The sequence below is a fragment of the Macadamia integrifolia genome, chromosome 9, assembly GCF_013358625.1.
Source record: "Macadamia integrifolia cultivar HAES 741 chromosome 9, SCU_Mint_v3, whole genome shotgun sequence".
NCBI classification, from domain to species: Eukaryota; Viridiplantae; Streptophyta; class Magnoliopsida; order Proteales; family Proteaceae; genus Macadamia; species Macadamia integrifolia.
Window position 1 is genome coordinate 4304449 of NC_056565.1, and position 26253 is coordinate 4330701.

Consider the following 26253-nt stretch of genomic DNA (forward strand, 5'->3'; position numbering starts at 1 on the left):
CTTTTATTCTCATTTTAAAAGAAAAATATATTTTATTTATGATTTTATGCCTGAAATGATACTTAGAACTAATTCAGATCAGTCAAGTATGATATAGCCAATCTATAACAATACTTGAAACTATGAGATTGGTCTCTGATAATGTTCCAAAATAATTTTTAAAATTATGATTTTAAAGTCCAAAATAACCTTAATACAGTTGTTAGTCTCATTTAACCGAACCCATGGATTAATAAATTTCTCCTGATCATGGGTGAAAAAAAAAAAACTTGATCCGTATTTCCTTATCATCACTTTTGTTTCTTTTTCCGGAGAAAAAAAGAAAAGAAAAAAAAAGTAAGAACAACTGGCTAGGCTGGCAGCTTACGAAGACTCTTCGCCACTAAACGCACCGTGACTTCACCAAACGCGCATGGTAGCCACATTCACGAATAAGAGTCGTTGATACATGACCCATCACCCCCTGCTCTCTCCCTCTCTTAACCGAGCAATCAAAGGATAGCGTCTCCGGCCGAGTTAACTAAAGCAGTGAGAAAGAAAAAAATAAAATAAAAAAAATATATAATATATTTTATTGGGGTGTGAAAAATACACTAAAAGGCCCAAAATTTCCTTCCCCCGAACGCACACTTGACACTTCTTCATCGTTTATTTCTTTTTTCTTATTTTTTTGGGGGGTTTTATTACTTTTATTATTATTATTATTATTTGAAAGATTTGATCACAGGAGAAATCCCGCTAAAAATTGAGAAAGAAAGTAAGGAACAGAAATCAATTCCATGGCCTTTCACGTCGCTTGCCCAATTACATGGTTCGTTTCCTCTCTCTCACCTAAAATCTCAATTTTTTCTTTATGTTTATATGTACGTTTCTAGTTTTGATTGATGTTTGTGTTGATTGCAGTCAGCGAATCTGCTTCTGCACGTTTGGGTTTCGTCAGAAGCTTCAGAGTGAGAAGGGGAGGAAAGATTTCTTGGACGAGGTTTTTAGGGTTGAGGAGTTCTTGAACGATCCGTGGTCGGTTAGGGCTAGACAGAAGGACACTGTTCAGGTTTCGGTTCCTCGAATTGTTGTTGCGTCGACTCCTGTGGTGACTGTTGTTGCTGATGGGGTTGTGGGTGGAGAAGGGGATGTGGAGGAAATGTCTGCTCAGACAAAGCGAGTTGCGTTGCAGAAGAAGGCGGTTGCTGAATCATTGGCGGCAGAGGATTATGCTCGGAGGTTTGAGACCGGAGATTTAGCGGTGAGGTTTTTCAAAATTTTAGCCCTTTATCGTTAAAGGGAATATTTGAGGTGGAAAGTATTTGATTTTACGTTTGAAATATTATAGGTAATGTGTTTATAGCAAATAATTTTATCCTACCTTCACCCGCCTATAAGATTTCTCCTCCTTAGCAGCATCAGTTTGTTTTTGGTGCTGTGACTATTATGACGGTTGGTCAATTGGAAAGAGTATTTGTATTTCTGCTTCTATCGCCTGCAATGGTAGTATGCTAACTCTCACATTTTTAGAGGTTCTTTCCCCCATATTTTTCATTAAGAAGGGACACTTGATGGGTTCTGTTTTAATTTTGCTTTCAGTTAAGATTAAGTTGGTAAAGGGAAGAATGATATTGGTTGGGTGGATAATCAAATTGCAATAAAATGAGTGGGTAATCATTATCAATTTACTACTGTTAAAAGGTTTTTATTTTTGTTTTCCTGGTTCTTGGAGGACTTTTTTTTTGTACGAGAAGAGTGAATAGTGAATTCCATATTGATAGGAGGCTCTTGGTGATGAGGACTTTATTTTGAGACTTTGGGATGTTGGTTAGTTTGAATGTTTTACTTTCCCATGTCGCGAATAATAGCGCTTTACAGGAAATCATTCCTCTGAATAACTATATTTTCTTCTCTTAAAAAAAAAGTTGATTGATATTATTATTGCCCCTCATTTTCCTCCCCATGGTAGATTTTATCTAGATACTGAGAGTCATCTGTATATTTGGGTGTTGTGGTCTCATTTTGTCATTGGCCCTTGTTATTAATTTTATGCTTCACTGAATCTTGATTTGTATGGAACTTCATAAAATCTGAGTAGAACCTTTTTCTGTTTTGTTCCTTCAATAACCTAATTGTTTTGCTTTATAAATATTGATTTTCATCTGTCTCAGGATGCCTCTAAAGAAACAGGTCAAGATATTGTTGCAGAAGAACAGGGTTCTTCGACCATCAATGTAATGTGTAGATTATGCTTTTATGGTGAAAATGAAGGAAGTGAGAGAGCACTGAGGATGCTCGCATGCAAAATATGCAGCAAGAAGTATCATAGGAACTGCTTGAAAAGTTGGGCCCAGCATAGAGGTCCCCTTTGCCCTTGATCTTTGTCAACTGTACTGTGTATAATTCTGGTTATTTATGCTTCGATAGACTTTTTCACACGATGTTCTGTTTCAGATATATTTCATTGGAGTTCATGGGCCTGCCCATCTTGCCGAACTTGTGAGGTAATTGTTGTGTTTATGTCTTTCTTATGTGTTAAATTTAACTGATCTATAATTTCCAGAATTACATGGTAATGGATTGTTATTTGCTCAAGTTATTTTTGTGAATCATAACGGCCAAAAGGGGCTTATTATTTGGGTCCTATTGGGGAAGGTGATTCTACTTGGGTCTTTGAAAATTTGGATTGGAACCTTGTTCTTTGGGGAGATTATGATAGAGTTCTTGCGAAAGGAGACTGCAAGACTTCTGAGGGGCCTTAGGGATTTGCATATCTCATAGGGGCCATTGCTTGGAGCAATGGCAAAGGGCTCTTTCCGCCTGTGCAGTGGTGTGGGTTCGAGTCTTGGGAGCTAGCCTCTCCATAAAGGGGGTAAGGCTGTCTACCTATATACCCTCCCAGAACCCTGCTTAAGTGCGGGAAGCCTTTGTGCACTGGGTAACGGCCTTTATTGGGTTCAATGGGCATGTTGCTTCTAGGTTGGGTTAAACATTTTAATGGAATCCTAGGAGAGTTAATGAGAGAGCCAATGATTTGGCCAAGGAAGGAGCTTTCGTGCTTTGGTTGTCCTATGGGAATAACATTCCTTTGTGAGTATGGCATACTTAATGGGTGGTTATCATATGTTGTCTTGTACACTAGTTGGCTTTGATTCTTTTTGGATCATAAAAGAAGTTTGGAGGAACTATATGGACTTATTAATATTCCTTGCTTTATTTTTTTCTCCCTTTTCTTTTTTGATAAGCTCTTCTTCTTAACTTTTGAGGCCAATGAACAAGTTGTGAGTGATTTTGGATTCTATGATGATATACCAAACCTGTAGACCAACACCTACAAGAAGAAAGAGGAGGAATGCACCTTCCAAAGTTTTGGTTTTTAGTATGATTTGAAGTACTCTCATTGATTAATGGTTTTTAATAGTTCATTATGTTATAATGCACCTTCCAAACAACCCTTAGTATGATGTTGGATCTATTTTAGTTATTTTGGCTTTTATGCCGTGGTTATCTGCTTGTTGGCCTCATTATGAGTAGTGTTGCTTCTTCCTTGTTGGCTGCAAACTCACATTAGCAGATATGTAATTTAAAATATCACATTATCCTTGACATGAACAATATCTGAGGCATTAAAATTCTGGTGTCCTCATTCTGTTCCTTTTTTCCTCCCAGATATGTAGAAGAACCGGAGATCCAAATAAGTTCATGTTTTGTAAGAGGTGTGATGGCGCTTACCATTGCTATTGTCAGCAGCCTCCACACAAGGTGGGATGTTCATCAAGTGCTACTGCGATTCCATTGTTGCATAGAATGATACAGATAAAGCCAATTTCTCCCTTCTTTGATTCTGCAGAATGTTAGTGCTGGACCTTACCTCTGTCTAAAGCATACTAGGTGTCACAGCTGTGGATCCAATGTTTCTGGAAGTGGGCTAAGTACAAGGTACTACTTCAACTCAAAAGGAACGTCTTTGGATATTAGTATCATTTAGTTACCTCAGTTTGTGTGAATCTTAAATCGTCTTTATCATCTTGTTAATATGGTATCGCTATCTGCATGTATTTGGCCTCGGCACTCCAGAAAGTTCTATACCTTGGTTTCTCACGTACATGTCAATTTTGTGGTAAATGACATTTGAGGTACCCAACGTTTCGAGATCAGCCATTAGAATACCTTCAGATTTTGGGAATCTGTTCTTCACTGTTATATAGAGATTTGATTCTCTATCAAATCTGACATGTGGATCTGGAGATATACTGAAATCACCATTTTACCCTTGCCTCTTAAATGAAATTCTGTCCTTTTAAATACTGATTCGATTTACTGGTTTCTCTGATCTGAATATCTGATATTGCTGAGATTTATAGTACATAATCGGAATCGATTACTCTACATATTCCTCTCTTCTGAAATTCTGTTTGAGTGGTGAAAATAAGTGAAATTATTGTTCTACCCCTCTCCTAGCACAACTAGGATTCACTGATATCTTCTGATCCAGCCCTTGGATCTATCTAAGAGATCTATCTAAGATTTTCAGCTAGTGTTCATTCCCATATTTGTTGAACTTGATTTGAGTTTGGTGGTTATCTGAGCATCTGATTTGCTTTTATTAATTATGCTCCTAATCTGGATTTTATTTTTTGGGAAAGGTCCTATTTTGTTACCGTTTTGATCTTTCAAGCACATTACTACATTAGCTGGCTATAATGGTTTGGAACTATTGTGGTATTGAAACTTGCTTACAGGAACTAGAGGAGGCTTAGGGCCTGTTTGATTTTGTTTCCAGAAACATGTTTTTCCATTTTTTTGTGCTCAAAAACGAAAAAACACCCCAAAAATCGTTTGATTTTTTTTTTTTTTTTTTTTTTTCGTTTCACTTGTTTTTCGAAATAGAAATATAAATTTATGCCTATTTCTGTGTCTAGAAACATGAATGGAAAAACAAGTCAGACTTATTTTTCTGTTTCTAGAAACAAGTGGGAGGGACGAAAATTATGAAAAACACGATACTTCACTTGATCTACCCCAATCTCAATCATTGTTGAAACTTCTCGCTACCCAGAAGCGGTGACTCCAACCTGGTTGTGCACAGTTTTGGACTGCCTTCATCCTTCTGAAGCTCATCTCCACGAAGCATACCTGCAATGTTGTGCCTTCACTCTTGAGCTGCATACCTGCAATGTCGTGCCTTCACTCTTGAGCTGCATACCTGCAATGTCGTGCCTTCACTGGTGCCTTGAACCTGAGAGCACCCCCTACCACATTATTGAAAATGTTTCTGGAAACAGAAAAATAAAACACCTTTTTCCAATTCCAAAAATTGTTTATTAGCACAGAAACAAGTTTTTTCGTTTCTGCTGTTTCTAGACACAGAAACAGCAGAAAAAAAATCAAATGGGCCCTTACATTTCTCTCTCACTATTCCCATATATATATAGTTATATCATCATAATATTATATTATTTTTCTCTCTATTTCCTTTTTTTTTTTTTTTTTGAATTGTTTTGATAGCTTATATTTGAAAGGGTAATCTTATGTGACTAAATGCTTTCATGACTATAATATTATTATATCATAAGTTGGTAGGTGTTTCCTCGCTACCTTGAAAAATGTTATTTTAGAGCTTTCTTTAACTTTCCCTGTACCATTCTAGCATCCCTCTTCTCTTATGTAGTCATTGGTCATTATGGAACTTTTTGAACAATCACATTTATTTATCTTTGGTTTACTTACTACTATTATTGTTAAGTTGCAATTAATTTGTTTATGTCTAATTCCATGTTTCTGGTCTGTGCAGTCATCTCTTTAAAGTGAATGTAGAATTCATCCTTTGTTTTTGTCGTTTCCATTCACTCGGATCCCATCTAAATGGGGTCAGCTACATGGATCCTTTCCCTCTAATTATCTGTATTCAAAGCTATACTGGTAACAAGGCCTAAGCTGTGCATGTCTTTCCTCACCACTTCTCTTAGAGTCATTTTAGGGCTACCCCTGACTCTTTTAGTTCCTTCAATCTGAATAAAATCACTCTTCCGTACTTGTGCATCTAAAGGCCTCGTTGCACATGTTAATACCACATCAAACGACATTCTTGCATCTTATCATGTATCAGAGCTACTCCTAAATCAGATCTAATATGATCATTCCTTATTTTATCCTTTCTAGTTTTACCACTCTTCCATCTCAATGTCATGTTAGCTACACCAAGTTTATCTTGCCGGTTGTATGAGTATATTATAAGATTTTCCTTTTGAAAGTTTTAAAGGAATACATCGATCATGCAACACTTTGGATGCACCTTTCACTTCATCCATCCTATTTTTATTCTCTGTGTAATATCATCCTCTATTTCCTCATTTATTTATGATTGAGCCTAGATGCTTAAAATAATCACTCTGCGGTATCTCCCTTTCATCAATTTTCACCACCTCATTATCCATCCTATTGTCACTAAAGCTATGTACCATATGCTCTGTTTTTGTTCTCCTTATCTTAAAACCCTTGTGCTCACATTGTTATGAAGATCTTCATATTTTTTGTCCTTGCTTTTCCCAATCTTCTTAGCTTTTCTAGCAAATTTATACGTTTTAAATCCTTTTTGTGTTCAGTCCTTTGCCATGTCTTAGAACTAGATTTATTAACCTTAATGGCATCTTTAGCTTCATCATCCCACCACCAAGTTTCCCTAGATGAATGTTGTTTTTCTTTAAATTTGCGTAGGACTTCTTTAGCAACTTGGTACAATTGGTCATCTTGTTCCACATCGTATAAGTGTCTCACTGTCTGCGTCAAAGTCCCACCTTCTGTGTATAACCAAATTAGTAGTAAAAGGTTTCATTTTTTTTCCTTTTAAGATCCATCACCTTATTATAGTCAAGTAATCTCGCATTTCTTATGATTCGGCGTTTTGAGACACTTAAGTTGGTGCCTATGCAAATTTGAAGATGTATACTTTCAAGCAAAAGCAGTGTTTACTGTTCAGTAAAGATTATTTGAGTTCCCAAAAAGAAAATTATTTCATAATTTATCAGAAGATAAAACAAGACTATGGTAAGCAAGTTCATGACATTTTCTCAGACATTCTCATCTTGCCTCTTAGCTCTTGAGAGTTGTTTTGGTTATTTTACTAGGAACACACTTTTTCTTATGGATTAACGTAGAACCTTTATCAAGTTTGTGTTTAGAGTATTTTGCAATCTTAATGCTGGTTTAATTGTTTCTAACATTGTTGACGTTGTGGAGATGCCTTATGATGCTGTGATATCAATTGTGTTTATAGACTGTAGTAAGTAAAGGAGCATTGTGTTTGTATCCCTCAACATCTTCCTAGCTCAGATATGACTACTTTTACTATTGTCATTTCCTCGGACTTCTTAGAGTTATCACATTCCAACTTCCAAATGTCTGTTTCATTCATTTTTTAGACATTAAATGCTGTTTCAGTATGATGAATGGCTTACATTTAGAGTATCATAGAGTTTTCTTTTACCAAAAAAAAGTGGCAAGTGAAGAAAGAATGAAAAAATAGGAACCATATATCATCAAATATATATATATATATATATATATTTTATTGGTTTTCACTCTAGGTATCTGATGTATGACAGTAATGAACAAATAGTTACGGTTTGTGACAAATTGTTTTTTAACAAAGATTGTATTGGATGTTGCTGCTTAGCAAACTATGGCCTTTTCTCTGTTATGGCTTAGTTTCTTAATAAGTGGCTGTTTGAATTTATCAAAATTCAAAAAGTAATAACAACAATGGGCTTTCTAAACCTCAAGCTCTTGGTGATTGAAGACTTGGCTCAAATAATGGTGGCCAACTACTAATGAACTTTATTCTGTGATATGTGAAAGCTTATTGTCCATTTAATAACGAAATGTCAACAGACAGTTAAATTAACTGTTTGCTTTTAAAATCTGTAGGTGGTTTCTTGGATATACTTGCTGTGATGCTTGTGGGAGATTGTTTGTGAAAGGGAAATATTGCCCTGTTTGTTTGAAGGTACCGTCTCTCTGGTTCTGAGGCCTTATATTATTTCTTATGCTCTCTCCCTCTGTTTCGTTATGCTCTATATGATTTGATAATTTTCTAATCCTTACTGGACATTTTTTTGTGAAGAATATGATTGATTATCCACAACTCTTTTGCACATATTGGGTAATTTAAAGTTGGTAAGGTTACATTACATATACAAATCTACAAGTTATTTTATAATTTCTGTAGAAAATTTAAACATGTAACAGTTGTTTCATGACCAACTCATTGCTGTTCTTTAAGTTGGATAATAGCAGTTTCTAAAAATGAATGATATAAAAATTCCTTACAAGAAGGGTGTCATGAAATCCCTGGGGGTGGGGGGGGGGGTTAAGGCTATTTGTTATAGTTGAATAATTATGTCCGAACAATAAACATTTCACATTTCAGATGCATGAATTACAAATGAATGCTGGACCATAGTTGTAGGGAAATTTGGTCCAATTTGGGAAGCTATTGTTTCTTGTTTTTTTACTTATTTATTTTCTTGATGTCCCTTCTTGCTTCTTTCTCTAGTAACTATGTAATATATGGATAGTGTAAATGTGTGAATATTTGGGTATCTGGATTCTGGATACTAGTTCCTTTCATTTCCTCAGAGTTCGACAAATTAATTTTGTAGGTCTACAGAGATTCTGAATCAACCCCAATGGTTTGCTGTGATGCTTGCCAACGTTGGGTGCACTGCGATTGTGATGGCATCAGGTTTATTCCTCTTCTTATGTTTAAGCATATTCTCTAATGATTATTTTCAGCCTTTCATTTTCTGTTCACTTTCAGTTTCCTGTATTTAAGCATATTCTCTAATGATAATTTTCAGCCCTTCATTGTCTGTTCACTTTCTTTTTGTTTGAAGAGACAGTCTCCTATAATTTTTGTTAACAATCGTAAAATCTGTGGCATGAGAAGCACAATGTATCATTGTTGCATGTTCTTCGAAGGGCATTTTTGTTAGACTTGTTTTAGATTCTAACTCTAAACAGATTCTTAGTAATTTTCCAGATTTTCACTTCTAATTTTCTTTGTTTGTTTGACACAAAAAAACATATTCTTCCATCTTTTCTTATCTCTAGTTGGCAAACACAAATCAAATCACAAGATTTCTGTGTTTATATATAAATGCAATTTTTTCGATCACATTCCTATTCTTGCTTTCATTCTCACTGGCTGGGTCATGTTTCATGGCACACAACAACAACAACTCAGCCTTGTCCCAACAAAATGGGGTTGGATCCTTGCCCTCAAATCTCTATTTGACGTTATACTTGATACAAGGCCTAAGCTATGCATGTCTTTCCTCACCCCTTCTCCTATGGTCATTTAGGTCTGTCCCCTGCTCTTTTAGATCCTTCAATCTTAATCAAACCACCCCTCCTTACTGGAGCATCCAAAGACTTCTGTTAAACATGGCCATGGCACCTCAAACGACTTTCTCGTAGCTTATTATGTATTGGAGCTACTCCCAAACCAGCTCTAATAAGATCAGTCCTTTATGCCTCCAAGTTTTACCACTCATCCATCTTAACATCCTCGTTTCTGCTACACTGAGTTTATTTACATGACGTTTCTTAATTGCCCAACATTCCGCACTATACAAAATTCCTATTCTTGCTTTCATTTCCACTGACTGGGTCACCTTTCATGGCACATGTTGCATTCAAATTCTTCCCTTGCCTGTTTCCATGCAACACTGCAGGTAACTAGATGACTCTGGTACAAATCTGTGGCATTACCCTCCTTTTCCCTATGTCCTATATCCACAAACAGCTTAAGTTGCATATGGAGATTCCACCAAAATCTTTTTCGGGTTTCTGTTATCTAAATGGAATTTTATTTAAAAAATATACGAGGGGAAACAAAAAAGCATAGAGATGAATACTCACTTTCAAATTTTTTTAAAAAAATTATTTTTAAACAATATTGCAGCCATGAGAGAGATGAGCAAAAGAAGGGGATAGCTGAATACTCATTTTCCTTGTGATTAAGGAATGACTCTTAAAACTTTTTCTGATTTCAACCCTTTCATTTTCTTTTTGTGCAATTGAGATTGAGGGAAAAAATTCAGTCATACGATACAGGAGGTGTCTTCCATGAGTGGCAATTCTTATGATTGACCCACATCCTACCACTTCTTTTGGGAACATCCAAACATTTAATTGGACCCTTTTTATTTTTATTTTTTTGAGTTCAAGTAAAGCGTTGTATGCTCTTTTTATTCATTTACAATTTCCTTTGTTTTTCAGACAAATTCTTGTAAAATATTTCTGTTGAAACAAATGGAGCCTCATGGTCTGAAGTCTGAACATTTCACTGCTTCTATTTTATTTTTCTTCTTCATATATAGGCTCTTTATGTACTATTTTTTTAGCTAGTGAGCTAGTTTACCTGATTCTTCCTTTTAATATACCTTCCCCCCCCCCCCCCCCCAATTATGTTTCTTATGCAGTGATGAAAAGTATTTGCAGTTTCAAGCTGATAAAAATCTTTACTACAAATGTGCTGCATGTCGTGGAGATTGTTACCAGGTACGCTTAAAACTTTGTGATGATTATGGGTTAAGAAAGTATTTGGAGCATATTGCCAATGGGAGAGGTTTCACATGATGGGCAGGTGAAGGACCTTGATGATGCTGTGCAAGAACTTTGGAGGAGGAGAGATGAAGCTGATAGGGACTTGATTGCGAGTTTGAGGGCAGCTGCCGGATTGCCATCTCAAGAAGAAATATTTTCTATTTCACTTTATTCAGATGATGAAGAAAATGGTCCCACTGGGCGTTCATTAAAGTTTTCTGTTAAAGGATTAGCTGATAAAACACCAAAAAATACCAAGGAATATGGGAAGAAATCCTTGAACAGAAAGTATGCAAAAAAGAAAGGATTTCAGGTATCATCAATTGGAAAAACTGAAGCCCATCATAGTTTTGAAAGACAGCTGGACTTACAATCATTTGAATGCGATGGAGATGATGAGAAGATTGATCAAATGCTGTCGCATAGAAGTGGAGGGCCTGATGTATCCACATCTCCTCTTGCCGGGGTTCCTTTTAATACCAAAAGGAAACTTGCTATTAATCAATCAGGAACTATGCGACCGAATCCTAGTGAGGAGGTTGTGAACAATGAAGAAAGGGCTTCCAGTTCCAGAGTTATTCAGATAAAAAGTAGAAAATCACATGGCTTGGATGTCATGGAAGGCACTGTAAAACAGGTAAGCAAGCCAGAGAATGTGAAGGGAACAAAGCTAGTAATACATCTAGGTTCAAGAAATAGAAATGTGAGCAACTCTCCAAGATCGAAAGCATCAAGCTGTCACAAAGAGCAAGAATTAACAACAGCTTCTAATGGTACGCCAATGATAGGAGTAAGGAAGAAATTACTCTAAACAAAAGTGTTCACTGTACCATTGTTTTGCCCTCGGATAGCTTGTGAAAATTAACAATAAATGAAATAATTTTATTAGGCTTTTATTTTCCTGCACTTGCTGGCATTGAAGTTGTTTTCAGGGGACCAATAAACCTAACCAATGAGATTATGCAATTCTATAGCAAGTATGACTGTTTTTGGCTCTGAGCCAATTTATGTTGTTTTCCTCATGTCTTTTGTCATTTATTCTCATCAAGCAAGGATGAATGTTTTATGGCATGCAATTTTGTAGCAGAAAACTGGGTAACTGCTTAGATGTTTGCGCTCAAACCTTAGATGCCATGTGGTGGATTTGCTTAAGTATTTTGTCCACTTTTGAAGGGAGGGGGGGGAACCATTTGCATAACGTAATTACCGAAGTTGATTGCCAAGTTTGATTCTGAACAGGCTCCACCTATCAAATAGAAGAAAAAATAGTAAACAATATTTAAAATATTTTTGATCATTGAAAATACAACGGCAAAGAGGCAAGTAAATGTAGGGCTTCAAATTTGACATGTGGCCAATACATGGGTATGTATTCTCTTCCCTATCTATATTACTTCCTTTCCTTCTTTTTTTTTTTACCCTTCTCTCTTTTTCTGCAAAGGGAGGAGGGGGGGGGTCATAGCATTATTGCTCAAAATATCTTCGTGTTCTGAGTACATTTAGACTTGTACATATCTGAACTTGAGTTATATTTTGCTTTATGGTCTTCTAATTGTGACCATACTTCGTGATGAGTTCTTTTATGATGCAGAGTATACACCTAGTTCTGGGTGTTTTTTTTGGTGCTATTGGTGGGTATCCAGGCCTTCGGCCTGACTAGTCCCGCGGGAGTATACACCTGGTTCCAAAGGCAAATTTTAAGGGATTTTGTTATCCTGGTCAATGTGTGCTAATATAAGAATGTGTTAATTCGGCAGCTCATTATGTAAAGGAATTGGTACCTTTTTGTTCATGTACCAGAGTTTTACGGAGTAAAAAAATTCCACTTTCATCCCTTCTTTAGAAGCTGAAATTTTACTTCGAATTTCCGTTTAAATATTTTATTTGTGGAATCCAAGTTGGGATTAGATGACATTGCTTTGTAGAGTACGATCACCTGATCTGCCATGAGATGTCTGCAATATCTGGCATTTGTTCAACTCAGAAATATCCAACTTTAAGACTATTGTACATGGGGCAGTATGTTACCTGTTTGATTGATTTTTTTTTTATTTACCAGCTCAGTGTTCTAGTCCATTCCTCCCCCCCCCCCTCCTCCCTTTTTGGATGTAATTTGTATATCTCTTTGCTTTAAAAATGATAAGACTCTGGCTTGCTTAATTGTTCATGTGATCGTTCATACCATAGACTTAGGTTAACAATCCATCTTCACCCTTCAACTATTTAACCACTACCTCACTTGCCTATACACTCCCTCAATACCCCAGAAATTATAAATAGAAAAGAGGGATAAATTGCAAAATAAAAAGGAAAAATGATGTTTCAAATATTCTAAGAAGTTCTTTATAAAGACGTAAAAGCTTTTATTTTATTGTTTGCTATATTTAGAACAGTTCCAGTGGTCAAGTTCTGAAATTAGGTGGTGTTTTAAATAGCAAAACCAATACTTAGACTAAGGATACACAGGAAGCCTTACATGTGATTATTTTATTTATATGCACTACCATTTTGAGTGCTGCATGTTTTTGAACAATACCTTTTTACTCCCTCTCTGAGCACTTCTTGCACTGTTTATTTTGAGTGCTGCATGTTTGTTTTTAAACAATACCTTTATACCCCCTCTCTGAGGCCTTCTTACACTTGGTGTTTCTTTTATGAACAGGCAGTGAAGATACAAGCCAACTTAAGGCCAGTGATAAGAAGTATATGGTTGATGAACATGATGGAATCGACAGATATGGAGATACTAAAGGCAATTCTTAATTTTAAATTACAGTTGATGTTTGTCTACCTTAATCAAATTGTTCTTTTCACCTCTTTTTTATATGTAATGTTGCATTGCCAGACTGCATTTTCTTCTGAAATTATTTCTATGTTCCATCAGTGAATGAATATTTTGGCTGCTTGGACACCTTATATTTCTGTTATGCTACTATAAAATTTGGGAAGTGGAAGTGATTCTCCCTCTCCCCCCTCTCCCTCTTCTCTCAATCTCTCTCTCAAATAGCTCTGAATACTTGCAGGAGAGAAACATGACACTCCAGATGAATTGAAAGGTTCAAAGCGCAGAGGCAGGGACCATAGCTTGATCAAGTTGGGAAAAGTTGAGCCCGATGTATCTAATCTAAAACCCATTGCTGGCGAAGGTAAAATTGCAGAGGGATACGAGTCTACAGGTGCCATCAGAACTCGTGTTTTATTGGGGAAAAGAAGCACTGAAAGAAGTGTCGCAACATTGGAACCTTTAAATGAAGCTAGCACTTTAAGAGATGTGGTTCCAGCTAGGAAGCAGCAGTCTAAGGGCACACCTAATAAACGTGACGAGAGACAGAATTTATCTGCTGTCACCTCCACTGTTTCTGATTCGTTACCCAAGGACCCCAAACCATTGCTTAAGCTTAAATTCAAGAATCCTTATTTTGAAAACCGGAGCTCTTGGACCCCTAAAGGGGAGGAAGAGAAAAGTTCTGTAAAAGGGCAGAGATCAAAAAGGAAGAGACCATCTCCTTTAATGGACAAAGGCTTAATTAGAGAAGACGGGGGCATGCCACAATACCATCAAGACAATCCTATTGATGAGGCCATAGATGCAAACTGGATATTGAAGAAGTTAGGTAAAGATGCAATTGGAAAGCGAGTTGAAGTTCATCAGCCTTCTGGAAATTCCTGGTGAGTTTGATAACTTAATTACTTGGGTCTTTTAGTCAGTTTTTCTAACAAATGTGACGGGATAATTTGTTTTGCTTATAAACATTGTTCTTAAAATTATTTGGGTCTTTTTTCTGTCATGTTGCCTTTCCTGGCCATTTTGTTGTTTTTCCTCCTTTCTAATAAGATTCCGTTATTTATAAAACAGAAGTGGTTTATGAATAAACGCTACTCTTCATTAGTTCATTCTTTTACATCATATTTGAAGCGGTAGAGTTTTGGTCAAGTGAAATAATTTAGTATCCTGTGTTTGTGAGCTTGTCTTTCAAATGTTAGTATTATGATCTCCCCTCCCCACCCCCCTTAATTTTTCGGGATAGGTGGCAGCAGAGAAAGAACTCATCAGGAGAATGGAAGGGCAAAGAACGAGGAGAGCAGCCCAAGAAGGGGAATGTGAAAATAAATTAAAAATCCCAACAGGCCTCCAAAAAACAGAACCCACAAACAAGAACAAACATCCCCCAACCCCTGAAAGAAGCCAACCACAACATCAAAAATCAAAGGGGGTGGGTGGGGTTTACATCACTCAAACAGTTGACAGAGGGAACAGAGCAATATTTAAACAAGGAAAGGAGGGCAAGCGGTAGATCTTATATATGATACCACCAGACGCACCTTGGTACTTCCATCCGCCAATCAAGGCTAGTGGAGCGAAGGGAGCGAGAAAGAAGAAACTCCCTGAGCTCCTAGCGCATCAGAACAACAAAGACAAGGCTTCTTATGCCGAATGGAGAGTCAGGCGCATGCAACGACTTTCGTGCGTGGCGCCATTGCTTGTTAGGGGCGAAATGGAAGACCGAACCTCTCCCACTCTGGAAAATAATTCCAGAGTACTATGATTTATTTTGAATCTCTTATCTCAAAATACAGTCCTCTTTGATAAATCCCCCGCATTCTAAGGATACTCTACTAATGCATTTAACTCTCACCTATCCAAATTTTGTGTTTATCAATATTGACCCCAATGTTATTAATTAAATTCATCAGTTGTGTTAGAAAAAAAATTGTGAGGAGGGGAAAAGGGGAGGGAAGAAACTTCATACTTTGATTTCTAAAATAGGCTAACATTATGGGATTGTTGAAACCCCAAAACCCAGTTGGACCATGGTTAGAGTGATAGATTCAACCGTCTTATTCACTGTTCTAACTTTCCATCCTGAGCAGTTGTCAATGGGTTTCCCTCACAACAGTTGGGGCTTGGGGTTTTTGATACAGCAACGGAGGCTTCCTCTTTGCAGTCTGAATGGCTCTGGACCTCATTTCTAGAACACTGATTGTGAGAATAAATAGCCTTTTGATCTATATGGGAGCATGGATAATTATCCTGAAGTTATTAGAAATGGATGCACTCAATGGCTGAATTTCTATTCATTTCTCTTCAGGCACAGAGGAATTGTTACTGATGTCGTTGATGCCACTTCAACTTTAGCTGTTCGTCTAGAGGATGGAAGGGACAAGACCTTTGAACTTGGGAAGCAAGGAGTTCGCTTTGTTTCTCAGAAACAGAAGCGGTCAAAAGTATGAGATTGGTTCCTTTTCTCAATGGATTATGTCATGACACTGGAGTCCTCAAAATTGGGGGAGGTTTATCTCTGTGCCACAATCGCGGCTGTTGGGATTGCTTCCAACTTTTGCAAATGTTCTTGCTGATATACTGGGGCTGCTTGGGGACAAGAAAAGAATAAGTTTGCGCAACAGAGGCTTTGCCTGCTGGCTGCCTCTGTGAAATTCATTTCAATTCTCCCTGTTTCTGATCTCATTTGCCCATTCCTTCAGTGACAATACTGGGCAAAAGTTGATGGCCCCAAGAATTTTTGAAGTAATTCTAAAATTTCCATAGGGGCTTGTGATTCTGTACACCTCATGTATAAAACTTATTATTTTGAAAGAAGAAATCAAGTCTGCTGAGGTTATTCTTTATTATTGAAGTGTATAATTTACAGTTGAAAATGCATTACAGTAGAGGTATGCAGAGGCATTTTTGTTGCATTAATTTCAAATTGGTTGTTTTGATAGGTGGTAAGAAAGATGGGGCAAATATAAGGTAGATTTTGCAAATTGATATTTTCTTCTGCAGCCTCTCATAAGTCATACCTACTTATCTGGAGGGTAGGTTGGAGTTTCATACAAACACCAGTTAAAAGTCAAGGGATCAACTATTTGTAGAGGTGGGGTTGAAAAGAAAGTACCTAAAGGAGAAGGCAATGTTGATATCTGTTGTCATTTTGATCATCTAGATAAGAATCTCTCTTGTAGTAGTAATCTCTAATAGTCTTTGAAGGGAGTGCATGATTGTTGCAATGACCAAGCGGTAGGAAACACCAACCAAAACAGGGGTATGGGACAAGATTTGAGTTACGGTAATTTGCATCAGTGGCATTTTTTCTTGGGTAAGCCAACAAACCTCCACCAGAACCATTGTGTTTCCCAATCTCATCCAAATGTATTGGAAAAAAAAAAAGGTAGTAATATAATGCTCTTAGATGGGGAAAGAGAGGTAGCCCAAATAGAATACTCGGGTGCATTTGGTATAACATTTCCAAATTTATTTCCAAGTCCTTTTTGATTCACTCACGATCAAGTTACAACCTAAGATCTATGACTATATTATTTTTACTGTTCGTGTTTTGTTCCTTCCATTGGTATGCTTGCAGGTACCTGTAATTGTGTTCCGTTTGTAATCAAAGGTCTGATTGATCACCATGTCTATGTTGTAAATACGCAGTGATGAATAATCCAGCCAAAGCCTATTATGTTCGTTTGGGAGATGCACAGAGGTCATAGAGGCCATGTTCATTTCTCTATTGAACCAACATTGACTCGCCGAGTCCATAAAGTAACACCTTTGATTACATTCATGCCAAGTTAAGGGGCCAGTATAGAATGAAAATAATTGTACCAAGGCTTTGTGGTCTGTCCAGACGGATTCCACTACCATCCATAAGGGGCTTTAGATTATCTTTGTGTAATACTAATACCTTCCACTCTGAAGTTGTGGTTTTAGAACTTGTTATACTTGCAGAACCAGTAGTAAAGTTGGATCACTGTATAGTGACGAGTCTGGAGACAGAATATATCCTTCAGTGTATAATATAATTAGAGTATGGTAGCAGTTAATTTCTCCCATGCACAGCATTGGATGAGAGGGACAGTATATACATGATTTTGTCTTACCAATAAATACATTCATCGTTATCCACGTTATACGAGACTCATCGGTTGATCCTATATATCCAGTTACTGTATTCCTGCTTTAGTTTGCAAGACTTGTAGAGCTGAGTCATGAAAAACTATAAAATGAGATTAAAATTTTGTCTGCAACGAGCAAGCTCAATGCAGTCCATTTGAAAATTGGGTTTGTAAGATCAAATAATGAATGCATACTAGTCGCGTTATACAGGTGGTGCGGGCAAGTCCAGCAGGAGCCAGAACCCTACACAGTCATCAGAATCTAAGCTTTCTTGGATGGCAAGAAAATGCAAGCCGCCACAGGCCTTCTTTGCTGCTTCCCAAGCTTCAGCTTCTTGCATTGTTACTGGAGTTTTCTTATACGTAGCATAGATGTATCGAGTGGAAATTCCAACGGATAGAATCAAGCAAGCTCGAGCTACGTCAGCTTCAACAGAATAAACCTCCAATCCATTCATCCAAGCTGATCACATTAAGAAACTTGAATCAATACCCAATGCAATCATTACAATATCTGATTCCAATTGATCTCTATGGAAAAGCCAAGGTTAAATTAATAAAAACTGATGTTGACAAAGGTGCTATGACCTGACCAATTTAATGGTACTAAATGTTTCTATGTTCTAAAATTTCACTACACAATATTACTCTTGTTATATTAAAATGACATAGTGGTCTAAAATGGATGGAAAACTGGGATGGAGGCTGTAACATAAGAGGTCTTTACTAATAGAAATGACATAACTTTCCATATTCATGTACTCTTAAAACATGTAGTATTGACATTGATAAAACCCAATCAAAAAATGTTTTCAATTTAGATGGTATGCAAGTAATTGGAAGAGAGATGTACATCATAGTTATACATAACCTGACAGGGAGTAGTAAAGAAAATCAGATCTATCATCAACCAGTGACATGAGGTAGACTGGATTGTTTAAGGCTGCACAAATATTTATACATGGCATGTTAGTATACTTCGTCATCATAACTGCATACATTAGTCCCTCCCAGACCCTGCAGTAGCAGAAGCCTCGTGCACTGGGTTCTTTTATTTTATTTTATTTTGGTATACCCCATCATCAAGGTCAACCCTTGCAAGGTTTGCCAACACAAAACTAGCCAGGATTGGCACGTAGCTTTAATGCATATCGGGTTCGTACAAAAGCCAGACATGCTTGTGGGAGAGAACATAGTTTGACTGCAAGGCTGTCATGGCTTTTATTATATTATTTTACACAAATATTCATTATTGACCTATTGCGAGATTCTACTCAAAGACTCAAATTTGAATCTGATTACTGTTACTGAAATCTGATTAATTTGAATCCCTATTTTACTTTTGATCTGATTTTTGGAGTCCCCTGGTTGATTCTAGTGTTCTGGTTTACTTTTCAAGTATCCTAATCCCAGTATGATTGTTACATATTTGGATATCTAAACATCAGATTTAATCAAACTGCATTTACTATGCAGTCCTGAACCATTGGCCTAAATCTCAGGTCAATCAGACTAATTTCCTTTAAGCTACTAAAAGTTTTCTCTTGATCTGGTTATTGTTCCTTTCGTTGTGATTCTGGAATTTTCTGGTTTTCTAATATTCTTTTCTGTTAGAAGTTAGATAACCCCATTAATAGGTAACTCCTCCTTGGGTCCAGTCATAGGAAGTTGAAAAAAATAAAGGCCTCAAGATTTAATTACAAAAAGAAGATGTTGGTCACAGATCTATATTTTACGGGGACATACCTGCTAAGGGTTGCGCACGTGAAGATGCAACAGCCAGCCCTGGAATCAATGTCTTGTCATCAATTTCAATCCCCAGTAGGTCCAGATCAAGGCTTGCACCAAAGAGAAACCTCGACTCTAATGATGATACCTCATCCCGAACAGCTGAAAATTAAAACCAAATTTACAATCTTTTCATTAAGTGATTATTTTAAAAGAAAAAATGATAGGGGAAGAGTGGAAGACATGGGAGATCACTATGGGGTAAAAAGTTATAGTGGCTGATACTCTCCTCCTAAGAGGAGAGATCCATTTAAGAGAGAAACTCAGATAAAAGGGAGCCATCCAGATTTCTCATCTAACTAACCTTTGGCATCAAAACCACCACTTAAAATCCAGCTTATGGCTAGTCGAAGTTAGTGCTGGGCGATGAATTCCTTTAACTTATATCTGTCTGTTTGTTCATCTATCACTCTCTCTCTCTCTCTCTCTCTACCACAACCCTGGAGTCCCTTAACATGTATACAAAATGACAAGCTGTAACCTCATTATCTCCCACTCATAGCTGATAATGCTTGCTATTCGTTAGTGAACAATCAAGAAGTAAACTGGTAGGGCCCCTGCCTAAACCTTCCAACTCAGGAATTTTTTTTTTTATAAAAAAATAAGGGAAAAAGGACTTTGACATGGAGTGTGGCACCTGCACCCAGACTTAGAATGGGGCAAAAGCCCACTGAAAGGCCCAAATCCCTCTCCTGTTGATGTTTCTGGTTGCGCTCCCATAGGCCCCTCTGCTGGCGCAAAGACGGCACTCTTGGACAGAAAACTCTCCCCCAAAAAATAAATATAAACAAAGCCTCTAATTGGATTAAAACAGTAGCCATCCAGATTTCAAAATGATGGGATGGTTTAAATTTTAACATTTTTTGTGTGTTCAGGTGCAAAGTGGCATCACTGAAGAATAACCATAAATTGGGGAAAGCTGTTATAAATGTACCTGAAAAAGGTAACTGGACAAAAGCCCATTTCTCCCCAAACAGGGTGTCAGGAAGTTCCATTGGGAAAGGGTTGTCTAATGTGAGAAGTGGCTTTGATCCTTTTTGGAAACCAGGATGACGCATATACACAGTTTCATAACGTTCTTCCAGCCATAGAAGTAGTGATAAACACTGCAAGTAACACAGTAGCTATCAGTAGTAGCATGATAGAATATGAAGTGTAACATGGGTATCCTTAAATGCAAGCAAACAGAGAAAGCCCATGAGATAGCTAAATGGCTACTTTATCTGCTAAGGCGAGGAACTACACAGGATATGGTTTTATCGCAGTTACAACAAAAATATGAACTGTAACATGGGTACATTACATCTAAGCATCTGGGTAACATAGATATGATGAAATGGAACAGAGAAAGAAAGGAAAAATAAGGTGCACGTACATCAACCAATCAACAAATTCTTATCCACCAAGAGCACAAAGAATGCACTATCATTAGTTTGAAAGGGTGGATTTTCAGGAATTAAGTCCAAAAGGTTTGGTTGAGGATTTCTTATCAGCCAACAACCTGACAGAACTCTCCTTTTATCTGGGATTGGACCCTCCAGTTCAAGTAGTAGCAGAGTTCTAATACATAAAATTCAATACTCGACTTATTACGTTCAGCTTCCTTATAGACATATTAGGTGGACATCAATAATAGAGGCCACCTCAATAATTTCCGGCTGTTGTTTTTAATCAAACTGATAAACAATCAATAATTTCCATTCATATTTTCAGCAGCAAACATGAAAATACTGATCGAGTATACTGGAAGTCACCTAGTCAACTAAAACATAGGGTCATTGTTGGGACACATGGTATGAATTTAGGGTATACAAATTACACCAACTATTCAGTTCCATTCAACAAAAGAAAGCCCAAGCATTCTACATATAATCACTAGAGTTGCTTGCATGTTTTGTATCCTGGATTGGATATAATGCTTTATATTTTTTCAGGATTGGCTGTAATATTTGTCATATATGCTCATTATAAAACAAGGTATTTTTCATTCATCATCTTTTCATTTCTATCTAGAGCTGTAAGTTCCATAAGAGGTCGAGCTACCCATGGCTTTTAATGTGCATAACGGAAGTGAAAACTTTGAAATTTCAACAGAAAAGTAAAAGGAAAAGATAACCAACAAAATAATTATACGCACCCTTTTACTTGGAACAGGTTTTATGCCGAGCTCCTTACAGGATTTTGTTATAATTGTCTGCATTTGTGACCTATAAATACACAGGGGGGATATAAAAGACAAATAACAATAAAAACCATAACCAAATAAAACCAGATAACAAATACCTGAAAGGTAATATATAACGTACACTACTAGCATAATTTTACCTGAAAAATCTAATTTTCTCTGGTAAAGGGACACCCAGATCGTTACTAATCGACACCAAGGCATCCTTCAAAGTGATGCTATTGATAACGTTGTTGGGAAAGTACTTGGTATACTGAAGAGAAAGCGAATTGTCGCAGACAACAAGCTCCCAGATCTTCTTCCCTCTGATATCCAAAATTGGTCTTGAACAGAAGTCCAGCTCCCACTCATTGATGCTTTCAGGGTCTTTATCTGGGTCCAGATAGCACACTTCCACTGCAGGGTCATCATCGTCGTCTTCTATTGGAGCTGAAAGTGGAGAGTCTTCGGTTGGTAACGAAATTGGGCTTTCGGAGACTGAGTTCAATCGAGACAATTTGGGTCGAGAAATCTGCAGGTTTGTGGATACATGGGGTGAAGAAGGATACGGAATTCTGATGGGTTTTGAAAGGGGAAGATAAGTGGAGAAGGGTTTGTGAGATTGAGGTTTTGGGTCACTGATTCTGGACGGATTGAAGCTTAGAATCGCCATGGAAATGGAGTGCAAAGCTACTGCTTCTTCTGATGGAGGGAACTGGGAGGAAGTTTATCCACCACAAATATCCGTTGGTAACAGTGAGCAAAAGCGCCCAAGTGGCTCCGATCCAGGTTTAAGCCAAACGCACAAACCGGAAGTCCGGTCTTTTCCTGGCCCAACCAATCTTGGACTGGTTCTTCACAACATATGCTTGGCTTAGGGTTTACATGTTTATATTAACTCAAAGCCCTATCGTTGAGTTAGGGTTTCTGCTATTTCCTTCCTCTCAGCTCATCATTTTGCAACCCTTCGAAAGCTAGAGAACTCAGCAGACGAAGATGGCGGAAAGAGGTGGGGAAAGAGGCGGCTTTGGCCGTGGTTTCGGACGTGGTGGTGGCCGTGGCGACCGTGGACGCGGACGCGGCGGTCGTCGTGGTGGTGGTCGGCGAGAAGAAGAGGAGAAATGGGTACCCGTCACCAAACTAGGGAGACTCGTGAAAGAAGGGAAGATCAAAACCTTGGAACACATCTATCTTCACTCACTTCCTGTGAAGGAGCACCAGATTATCGAAACCCTCTTACCTAATCTCAAGGATGAGGTTATGAAGATTATGCCTGTTCAGAAACAGACCAGAGCAGGTCAAAGAACCCGTTTTAAGGCCTTCGTTGTTGTGGGTGATACTAATGGTCATGTTGGGTTGGGTGTGAAGTGTAGCAAGGAGGTTGCGACTGCTATTCGTGGATCTATCATTCTTGCGAAGTTGTCTGTCATACCTGTTAGGAGAGGTTACTGGGGTAATAAGATCGGGAAGCCTCACACTGTGCCCTGTAAGGTTACTGGTAAGTGTGGCTCTGTTACGGTCAGGATGGTGCCTGCTCCGCGAGGTGCTGGTATTGTTGCTGCTAGGGTGCCGAAAAAGGTTCTTCAGTTCGCTGGGATTGATGATGTGTTCACTTCTTCTCGTGGGTCGACGAAAACTCTCGGGAATTTCGTCAAGGTACTACTTTCGTTTCGTTTTTGTCTCTGATCGATCCTTTTTTTTATTTTTTTAGTTACTTCTTGTTTATGTACATGTAAGATACTGCATATCCTAGTTGCCGTGATTGATAAAAACCCATCATAGTTGCTGATTTATCATGGGGAGCTTAGTTAATAGTTAATCCTTTTCTCATCTTGTTGAATAATGCACGTTTTTTGATTGATCTTTGCTCTGTGCGTTTGGTAGGTATTGTTAAAGTTTTCTATTTTGTAATTTGTTATGATACCTAAGATCACCTGATAATCAGGTATGGAATTTTTCTGTGATTTTTGAAAATCAACTCAAATCTCTAGTTGATAATGCGATCACCAGATATTCAGGCATAGAATTATGAGTGTGGCGGATCTATACCGTTTAGACATTATAGTCATGGTTCTAGTGGTACATGTTTAGTTGTCTTATGATTTTATACAATTTCCATGCACTTGCAGTGATGCTTGGAGATAGTTTTTTATATCAAATGAATAATAATTTTGTCTCATGGTTGCCTTGTATGGAAGAATTCAAGGCCAATGTAATGTTTTCACTTTCACTAACATGCAACTACTTACATTGCATGCACTTCACCATTACATGCATACACATCAAAATTATGATTTAAATCATGTGTAACTTGCATGCACACTCCCATTATTGGGCTTTATAAATTTGGGAATTGGGGTATTGCAATAGTAATTTCTGGTTTCATAAATCTAATCCTATATATATTCATTTTTAAGTTCTCTATAGTAATTAATTCTGGTATAGATAATTTTCTGGGTTTATTTTATTCTTTATAATTCCAGTATCAAGTAGTCACTTGTACGTTATGTTTTCCAGAAATTTTCTGAGGTTTGATCTTGTGGATTACTCAAGAGCTTGAATTCCTGAATTACATCTGATTTCAGCACCATTGTTTGTTTGTCAGCTATACTATTTCATATGGGTTTTTACTCAGCCTGCCCCATTTAGTTGGGATAAGGCTATTTTTTTGTTGTTGTTGATGGTTTTTTACTTGTATTCATCTGAGTTAATTCTTACATGATTCTAATTGTAATGCTGGTTAAGATTTTTGAGTTGTTGTTCTGACTCTGGCTATTCTATTTCGTTTGACTTCCATAATTACTTTTGATCTGAGAAAATCACCAATATGTAGCTCCGTTTAGTGTCACCCCTAATCAAATCCTATGCTATTGTGTTAGTGGAGCTGTCATCTATGTGGGCTCCGTACCTAATTTCTTAATTTATTGGAAGTTGGCTTTGGTTGGTTTCTTTCATGCCTAATTTGACTTCTGTTAAGCCTCTGCCTCGCCCCTAACTATAGAAAGAAGAAAAAAGGAAAAGGTTCCTACCATATTCCCACACGCACACTACTTTTGTGCCACATGGGCATGATGATTTGACATTCTGACCATCGAATAGATTGGAAACTCTAGATAGTTGAATTTGTTGGCTACTAAATTTTGTGAATTAGTTGACTAAGTTAGGGTGCTTTTGAAGCTGCCATGTGGTAGTTATTGTGAGTATAGTGATACAATTTGTGTTGGAACCTCTTCAATAAAAAAATCCCTCCATATTATTTCCTGTGATTAGGACGTCAGTTCATTATCACCTGCCACAGCCTAATGTGATCTAGTTCTGTTACTGTCCACTCTACCTTATGTTCTGTTTGGCTTGGTGTCATGTTTGGACTTGATCGGGTTTGGGTTACCTATACTCATCGTAACCCATCCTTTGACATTCCTAACTAGCCATCTGATGAGATTTTTCTACTGTTTCGAACAGTGTATTATTGTTGCATGTAGTAGAAGCATCTTCCGACTCTTGGAGTAGGGTTTCTTGTCTAACAGGTCTGGAGGGTATCTCTAGATAGGCGCAAAAATCTGCCACATGGAAAATTGGATAAAAATGAACTTTTGTGAAGCAGGGGACCAAAAAGTTAGCCAAAAAGGATTTGTCCAATTGCCAAAATAATGCTTTGATGATACAATGAAGAAATGAAAATTTTTTATATCCAAACAACGGATGAAATTACCAGGGAATATGCAAATACATTGGACGGTAAATGATAGAATCTTACTCTGAAATTTATCATGTTTCCAATGTAGACCATTTCCTAGATCTCCATATGGTTGAAATTGCTACATTCCTCGGTACATGTGGCCGAATTTGGTGTGCCGGTCTAGGGATGTTCTCAAGACTTGCCAAGCTAGAAAAACTTCTGCCTTCAGAAATAAAGGGCATATGTCTTTAGGCTACTTTAGATCTTATGCTCTTTGAGGCCTTTTGCTTGGTATTTTCAAATAATTAATGCAGTTGTGGTTTTGTTTTGTAGAATTGTTGCTATGTAATCTGATGTGTATATGATTTGCATGCAGGCCACTTTTGACTGCCTTCTGAAGACATACGGTTTCCTTACTCCCGACTTCTGGAGGGAGACACGCTTCACAAAGTCTCCTTTCCAGGAGTTCACGGATTCACTATCAAAACCTACTGCAAAGGCAATCATATTTGAGGAAGACAAGTTGGAATAGATGGATTTTTTGCTTAGCAGCATACCCCAACCCCATATGGATAAGTTTTGTTTGTTGGGCAATGGCGGATAGATGTTTCAGTGGAGTTTCCTTTCTGGACAAGTTTTCTTGCTTCTTCCTTCTTTTTTTTGGAAAATTAGATTTAGATTGTAGTAACATCCTTAGAATGCTACACCCAATTTAATTTTTTGTTTTCTGCCGAGCAACTGTTCCTTATGTGTTATGTTGTTTTTCTTGTTTCTTTTCTCTATTGTGGGCATTTATGTGAACATATTCTTTTTATTATCTTGTTTTCGGTTTTCATGCATCATATTTTGGTTAATTGTCTTAGTATTTTGTGGTGTCATCTGTGGTTAAGCTTTAATATTATAAATTGATAGGAGATCAAGGTTGTTTGGACTACTACCAGTTATGCCTACCTCTTACCGAATGGAAAAGAAAAACCCTACTGAAATTCCTTTTGGCATTGATTGTATTATAAGGAATGGATCTAGCTTTGGGGTCACCCTCTTTAAATTTTATGTGGAATTTTAAGTGATACCAGATGGGGTTGATCTACCCCTCGATTTTTTTTTATTTTTGGGGGGGAGGGGTGGGGGGGGG

At 37.4% G+C, this 26253-nt stretch overlaps 3 protein-coding genes across 3 annotated transcripts; 2 read left to right on the forward strand and 1 right to left on the reverse strand.

Moving 5' to 3' along the window:
* The first annotated feature begins 470 nt into the window (after positions 1-470).
* On the forward strand, positions 471-16218 carry LOC122089859. Its single transcript, XM_042659593.1, has 13 exons — positions 471-811; positions 904-1243; positions 2154-2343; positions 2437-2486; positions 3652-3744; positions 3833-3921; positions 7909-7987; positions 8643-8725; positions 10467-10545; positions 10631-11363; positions 13253-13342; positions 13614-14259; positions 15681-16218. Exons 1-13 carry the CDS (start codon positions 780-782, stop codon positions 15820-15822), a joined length of 2646 nt encoding a protein of 881 aa, XP_042515527.1. The 5' UTR covers positions 471-779; the 3' UTR covers positions 15823-16218.
* Positions 16219-17574: 1356 nt separating this feature from the next.
* Positions 17575-22208, reverse strand: LOC122089141 (protein TAB2 homolog, chloroplastic). Its single transcript, XM_042658641.1, has 5 exons — positions 21601-22208; positions 21413-21482; positions 20210-20381; positions 19234-19377; positions 17575-17950 (listed from the first exon to the last, which is right to left on the reverse strand). Exons 1-5 carry the CDS (start codon positions 22110-22112, stop codon positions 17691-17693), a joined length of 1158 nt encoding a protein of 385 aa, XP_042514575.1. The 5' UTR covers positions 22113-22208; the 3' UTR covers positions 17575-17690.
* A 144-nt stretch (positions 22209-22352) lies between these two features.
* LOC122089142 (40S ribosomal protein S2-3-like) lies at positions 22353-25960 on the forward strand. Its single transcript, XM_042658642.1, has 2 exons — positions 22353-23095; positions 25495-25960. The coding sequence occupies exons 1-2, from the start codon at positions 22436-22438 to the stop codon at positions 25648-25650; spliced, it is 816 nt and encodes a 271-aa protein (XP_042514576.1). The 5' UTR covers positions 22353-22435; the 3' UTR covers positions 25651-25960.
* The last annotated feature ends 293 nt before the right edge of the window (positions 25961-26253 follow it).

Coding starts and splice junctions, on each gene's coding strand:
- LOC122089859 (XM_042659593.1), top strand. CDS start 780: ATGGCCTTTCACGTCGCTTGCCCAATTACATG. Junction 2,344..2,436: donor AAGTTGGGCCCAGCATAGAG/GTCCCCTTTGCC, acceptor GTTCTGTTTCAG/ATATATTTCATTGGAGTTCA. Junction 7,988..8,642: donor ATTGCCCTGTTTGTTTGAAG/GTACCGTCTCTC, acceptor TTAATTTTGTAG/GTCTACAGAGATTCTGAATC.
- LOC122089141 (XM_042658641.1), bottom strand. CDS start 22,112: ATGGCGATTCTAAGCTTCAATCCGTCCAGAATCAGTGACCCAAAACCT. Junction 20,382..21,412: donor AACCTGTTCCAAGTAAAAGG/GTGCGTATAATT, acceptor TGTTACTTGCAG/TGTTTATCACTACTTCTATG. Junction 17,951..19,233: donor ACGTGCGCAACCCTTAGCAG/GTATGTCCCCGT, acceptor TAATGTGATCAG/CTTGGATGAATGGATTGGAG.
- LOC122089142 (XM_042658642.1), top strand. CDS start 22,436: ATGGCGGAAAGAGGTGGGGAAAGAGGCGGCTTTGGCCGTGGTTTCGGA. Junction 23,096..25,494: donor CTCTCGGGAATTTCGTCAAG/GTACTACTTTCG, acceptor ATTTGCATGCAG/GCCACTTTTGACTGCCTTCT.